Genomic DNA, 6723 nt, shown 5'->3' with positions numbered 1-6723 from the left:
AACTGCCAACTGCCTTGGAGCCCTGATACTGCGACATCACTGTGACAGAGAGATGACACGCCTTACGCCCAGGAGTCACTGGACACCAGGCTTACACCTGGAGTCATTAGGTCCCAGTACTCTGGACGCCTAGTTACTGTGCTTATTGGTCTCCTCATTTCAATGAGACTTAGATCATGTTGAGCCTTAATTTTCTTCTCAGGGATATTGGATAGCCCCATTCTATTTCCAGATTTGTCTTTAGCATTTGCCATATGTTAATTTTAAATCAAATTCAAAAGAAGTATCAGGTATTTAGGAATGTGGAGGCCAACAGGAAGGATTACAAGGTAAGGAAACACTGAACACCAGTCAAATGTTAAGTCTCAGACAAGAATTTTGTTTTCATTTATCTTTATTGAGTGAAAGTCTATAAATTATATTGGTTTTCAAGGGATAATTGATGCACATTTTTTTCTCTAATATTCATTACAAACTACTATATAATTAATATATATTCAACTGTATATTGTCTTTCCCTTTACCTGCTAATGAGTAAATTTTGTTCCCCTTGCCCTCCCCTCTGTGATCCCTGAGTCCCTCAAGATTGATTCAGCATGTAACCTTTCCTTAGCTTTCTATAATAGCGGTTTCATCCCATAATGTAAGTTTCTGACTATTGTATGTCATTCATTATTATGAGTTTTAGTTTCTTGCATGATGTTTAGTACTTCAAAAATACTCAATTGTGTTTTACTGACACATAATAGCTCTCCACTGTGTGAAGGTATCCCATTTCTTTATCTGTCCACAATGATGGACGTCTGGGTCATTTATAACTTGGCAATTATAAAAACTGCTGCAGTAAACAGGCCTGTGAGTGTGGCCATTTGTGATGCAGCTCTTCATTATCTGGCCTACAACCTGCTGGTGAGGCTGCTGGGTAACGTGACATTTCCATTCACCAAGCTGCTTTCTATAGCGGGTGTAACATCCTACATTCACAGTAGCAGTGTAGGGAAGTGACAATCTCTCCACGACTTGTCAGCATTTACTGTGTGATGTCATACTGAATATTACTATTTATGTCAATGTAAGGGGATGGCTCATTGTTCTCCGTCTCTCAAGTACGTCAGAGATGATGAGGATGGCACAAGACAGGACAAGATTCAGGCCTGTGTTCACAGGGACACTGCCACTTTCAACTAGACTAACACCTAACAACAACAATAGCTCCTGGTCTTGAGCATTTCTTCTCAAGTTTATTTACCATCTGAATGTCTTTGTGAGCGAACTGTCTATTCTTTCCCTCTGCAGATTTTGTAATTGTGTTGCTTGACTTTTCAGGTGTTGGAGTTTTGAACAAATTTAAGAAATCAGTGTCTTGTCAGATTAAAGCAGTGACTGCTCTCCTGATACTGATGAGACTGAGGCTCTGCTCTGATTTACATCTGCTCCGAGGGATGCTGGCTATCCTTTATACACTCACTGTTTCAGCTCCTTTCCTGCATTACACGAACAGTAAAGCATGTGAAACGGAGACCACGAATTAAGTTTAGAATCAAGCAGAAGTGGTGGTTATGGAAGGAAATATTTTGAAAATAGTGAAATGTTTAGTTCAAACAAGAAGTTTTTAAACCTTCAGCTTCTCTCTGCATCTTCTCCTTTGCTCTGGGAAAGAATATTTTCTATGTAACTTTCAGTTATTCTGGTTTAATGACATACTTTTAAGCTCCTAGAAACAATTCCTTATCACCTTTCTGTGCTTTCTATTCTAATTGATGAACTAAGAGCCTCTCTACCTGACATGGGCTGGTCCTCAGACAGGTGTCTTTGTGGACCCTTCACTTCCACAGACTTCTGGTTGGTTCCTTGAGGCTCTGTAAGTTGAAGCTTTTGTCCACTGGACCATAAATCTTTTATTCTGTCCCACTCTTCCTGTTGAGACTACCTAAGAACTCCACAGACCTGTCCTAGGAATGAGGTGCAAGTTTTGGAATCTGGGAGAATCTGAAAATGTGTCAGAAATAAGCAGGGAAAGAAAATGTTGGGGCAAAGAAGAACGCTAGGGAAAGGAAATACAAGAAAACGTATCAAATATAGAAACAAGATTAGAAAATGTTTACAGGTTTGTCTAATTTTACACAGGAAAATGATTTTGTGTAATAGCTTTGTGTTGTGATCATTTTTTCCATCCTCAAAGAACATGAAACGGTCAGTGAAAAGGCTACAGATGCAACATCAAGAGGTAAGTCCCAGGCTGTCCTCAGCTCCCCTTAAACGTGGGTGAGGTTCCCATGGACCTTCTCTGAGTCTTGGTGGCAGGAGTGAGGCTAAACTTCCCAAATTAACAACTTTTCAGAAAATATCCCTTGATAGGAAATCAGAGCCTCCAAAAGTGCAAATTTCTGCACACTGCCTGCTAGAAATGAAGAAATAGGACCGAAAATCCTGTGTTATTTACTATTTTTTGTGATACTATGGAATTCATTCCATGTCACGTTGTTATGGGCAGATACCAGACGCTCCTGCCTTGCTCACACTGATAGCATCAAATGAGATGAGGGGGAGGTGACACGTCAGAAATGTTTCAGTTAAGCACAGACATGTGCAACTTGAGCATGACCCTGGGGAGTCATTAGTCCACACTGGGAGTCACAGACTGTACCACTCAGCTTCTAACAGACTGCCTTTGAAATTCTCTGCTCCACATGACACTGTCTCCTGGTTCCACAGCTGGGAAAGCTTCCCAGGACGATTCTGAGAACCTGCCAGAGTGGCTCTCTGACATGAAAAGGTAACTTCTCTACTTCCTGTTCTTTGCTGCCTCCCGAGTTTTGGCCTGACCTGTGATGATTTCTGGCTTTGGGGAGGGACAAAGATGGGCAGAGGGATAATATCTGGGAGGGAGCCATGCATAGGAGACCCTGGGTCTCTGGCTGAGAGCACTGTCGGAGCACAGGTTAAAGAAGAGCCCCAAAGAGAACACTTTTATGGTCATTCTTTGCTACAGCAACATTCTTACTGAATCTCAGTTTAAACTAGTATATAATTTATAAGATGCTTAGCAAACAGACAACTTCTTTAGTCTAGAGACTAAATTACATAGATATGTCACTATTTCCTACCCTCTTAAATTGCTATCTTTTCAAGTTTGATGAGACCTTTGCATTTGGCTTGGCCTTCAAACATTAGGAAGTTACTCATTAGGACAATCTTCAGAAAGAATCATATCACTTTATCTTACTAAGATCTCAAGTCAACAAGATTGGTCCCACAGAGAAGCTGTACATAGAAGCCTCTGGGGCTACAGATACACAGGACAATTCCCTGTCCCTGGGATCTAGTGTTCCCAAAGCTTAACAGATGGTATGTACAGTATGGACCAGGCATCGCTATTACAGCCTCAAATAAGACTATTCCAGTTTATAGTTGATGACGACATCCTCCTCACCACCTGACATCCTCACTCACCTGACTCCCTTCTGGTTCAGTTTCTCAACACAGTTCACCAGAGGATGGACTCCACCTCTTAGTCCTCTCTGGGGCCATATCCACCCACTCAGGTGCCTGAACCTTCGCCCCACAAGACCAAAACCCTTGGCTCAACCAGGCCTAACAAGCACTGTGGTAGATCACTAGGGGGATGTCAGGGGGAGGACAACGTCTGTCCCCCAGACCACACTCGTCCCAGGAAGGAGGTGACACCGCATCAGTAATGGTTGTCATGCTTCCCTTTCAGCCATGGCTGCTCTCCCCAGGACCGTCTCCTGTGTGCAGCCCCGTTACCACGTCTCCAGTCGCGTGCCTCTCGAGATTCAGCAGTTTATGTCAGGGCAAGAAATCCTGACTGCCTCCCCTTCAGCTGAAGAATCACAGCAACCGCTGTCTCAGAGAAACACCCCGATTGTCTCCACTTCAGCTGGAGCATCACGGAGCTTCTCTTACCTAGAGATTTTGTCTCTATCTGGTCTCCATGAGCTGAGTCTGCCCCTGGGGACCAAGCACTCCAGGGAGCCCGCTCTTTCATCAGAAACCTTCACAAGGTTACAACTATTAGAAGAGAAATCCTTAAGCCAGATGGCTGTTCTATCAAAGTATGTGGTCAGCATCCAAGTTGACTGGGCTGAACACCTGCAACTCGGGCAAGGACTTCAACTACCAACTATGTCCAGGACCCCAGATAGTTTGTCTATTTCAAGTTTCAATGAGCCTAAGATAAATGTGCACCAACAAAATATGATGTCTAGAAATCTTCTAGTTGTACATGGTATTCGGAATAAACAAACTTTGAAATTTCGAGTCATTTTGCTGTGTTTAAATGTAGTTTTAGCCAATGGCACTGACTTTGTAGCTTTGTAAAAAGTCAGTGTGCTCCAATCTTACTTGACATGAGGCAATTCTGAAACCCTCAAGCTTCTTGAGATCCATGTTAAAAAATGGCTACAATTCCAGAGATGGGGGCAACCCAGGTACTTGAAGTGCTCCATGAAGCACAAGAAGATGGACCCATTATCAAGTAACCAGTCTGCAAATAGCCAGCTAATTCCATTCTTCAGGAACGATACTTTTACCATCTGTGCTGAAACAACTGGGTCCACTTACCACAACACCTTGGGCTCACGTATTATCAGCCCCTCTATTCTGGTCTTCTCTGTTTCTGAACAGCCCATAATAGACACAAAATAAAACAACTACAACTAGAAAATCCCAAATGATTTGGCTCTGGCTTTGCCCTCTGCACGCTTTAGAGGCCTATTTAGATCCTATACACGACCTGGGAAACAGGCCAAAGACACAAGGGCCTATCAAACCCAGAATCACAGCGCACTCAACTGTGGCCACATTCGTCTCTATAATGAGACCCTACTTGCCACCTTCACAGGCTCTCAAGCTCTGTCCATGGACGGCTCCATGTCCCAGCCCTTGCCAAATATTCCATCTCTCTGTAGTGTGTATTACTACTACTTGCTGGAGCCAAATTGCCCATTCTCCTTGGCACCATATTCTTCCACATTTACCTCAAACTCAACCTCTGTACTTGAGCACAGAGAAATTAATGTCAATGTCCAATATCTCACTCTGGGTGCATGTGAAGCCATGGAGTGTCACCTGCTACAGATGCAGCTGCCCCTGAGGAGGGACATGTTAGCTGTTCTACAGAGATATAAGTACACTCAGAGCCTCATGCCATATGGAGGACGTGACACAATCCAAACTCCTGAGACTGTGGATACTTCCTGGCTAGGAGAGTCCCCCGGGTCACTTCTCCTAAGGGAACATACAGTCGTCTTCTATAGTGCCTGGAGGCTGGTGGAGTCCCAGCCCCAAAAGAAGTTGACTCAACATTAATGGGGTGTAACCCTGAAATCCTTTAAGTCATTACCACATCATACCGACCAACAGCCCCTGCCCTGGATCAACACAGCCTTGGGAAATCTTATCTCCCAAGTTACAGCCCCAGAGACCTGTGAGTTTAGTGACCTAATTCGGCTTCAATATTATTCCATAGGGCCCACTGGCTCACTCAGACTAAAGCATTAAGGAATAGCTAAATAACATCCAAACGTTGGCAGATGCATCCCAGTCTTGTCCTTGCTCACATGTCTGTCTCTGGGGACTCAAGAATTCCTGGAAGCTTCCCAAAGTTCAGTGCCTCTTGTGTGGGCAGCATACAGGAGTTATCTGTTAAAGTTCTAGGGGACAAAAATATGGGAGCAGTGCCTCTAGGAAACAAAAGTGACCTTCTAGGTTCATGTAAAACACCCATCTTGAGAAAACAAAAATTCCAACTAAGAAGAAAGAGCCTAGAGACATGGCGGAGAATTCCCTTTACATTCAGGGAGTCCAGGGAACAAGCTGCAGCAATGCTCAAGAACGTGTGTGTGCAAGAGGTCCTTGGAAGTAACGAGAACAGGACCATTTTTACTCCTAAAGTCACAACTCATGATAAGAGAGATCCTGAACTGACTCACTTGAAAACTCAGCTTATCATCAAACTCAAGCCAGTGTTGCTGAGTCAGCAGAGAGCTGGCGCCAGAGCTCCTGGGTTTGCCCACTGCGTCAGTAAGAGCATGACAGAGGAGCGGACAGTCTCTGCTCTGGTGGAAACGGGAGTATCCCACACCAGCTTGGGGGAGCAATGGTTCCCCAAGTTTTTTAACTATAAAAGGAGCAAGGATTTACTTCACATATTCTTTCTAACTGAAAAGAAAGAACACCTAGGGAAGCCCAGAGCCTCAGAGGGCCATGGAGAAGTTGGGGAAGGACTTGAGCTTCCTTCCACCAGAAAGAGCACAAATCCTCCCAAAGACCATTTGCACAAGTCATCCCAGGACCCCTGGGAAGAGAGTGATAGCTTTGATCTTACTGCCTCACATCAGGTATCAGCTCTCTCCTCTCCTTGGGGTCCCAGAGCTCCCTCCAGCCACTTGTGAGAGGAGAAAATAGAAGAATCAATTTCAAAATAATGAGACCAACATGAATGTTATTACAAATCAAACAAGGTTTCCTGGGGCTTCCCAGCCTACAGTGCCCCAGGCTTCACAGAACCAACCTTTGCTGGGTCCACTAACTAAGGACAAGCAGTTGGCTGTACAAATACTATATTATGACACATCCCAAGAAAGGGAGATAAAAGATCACACTCTAAAGGGCTCTATTGCCATCCAAATGCAGAAAGAGAAGGAAGATGATATTGTTTTCTCAGTTGTTTCGCATCTGAAGCAGTAGATGAGGAAGCCA

At 44.0% G+C, this 6723-nt stretch overlaps 1 protein-coding gene across 1 annotated transcript; it reads left to right on the top strand.

Moving 5' to 3' along the window:
- The first annotated feature begins 792 nt into the window (after window positions 1-792).
- LOC102871067 (protein FAM205A-like) lies at window positions 793-5331 on the top strand. Its single transcript, XM_006886975.1, has 6 exons — window positions 793-922; window positions 1327-1500; window positions 2183-2227; window positions 3722-4302; window positions 4396-4574; window positions 4731-5331. Exons 1-6 carry the CDS (start codon window positions 793-795, stop codon window positions 5329-5331), a joined length of 1710 nt encoding a protein of 569 aa, XP_006887037.1.
- The last annotated feature ends 1392 nt before the right edge of the window (window positions 5332-6723 follow it).

The sequence above is a fragment of the Elephantulus edwardii genome, unplaced genomic scaffold (assembly GCF_000299155.1).
Source record: "Elephantulus edwardii isolate Elephantulus edwardi_28Jun2011 unplaced genomic scaffold, EleEdw1.0 scaffold00052, whole genome shotgun sequence".
In the NCBI taxonomy this organism is placed as follows: Eukaryota; Metazoa; Chordata; class Mammalia; order Macroscelidea; family Macroscelididae; genus Elephantulus; species Elephantulus edwardii.
The sequence above is the reverse complement of the archived record's forward strand: the minus strand, read 5'-3'. Positions and strand labels throughout refer to the sequence as shown.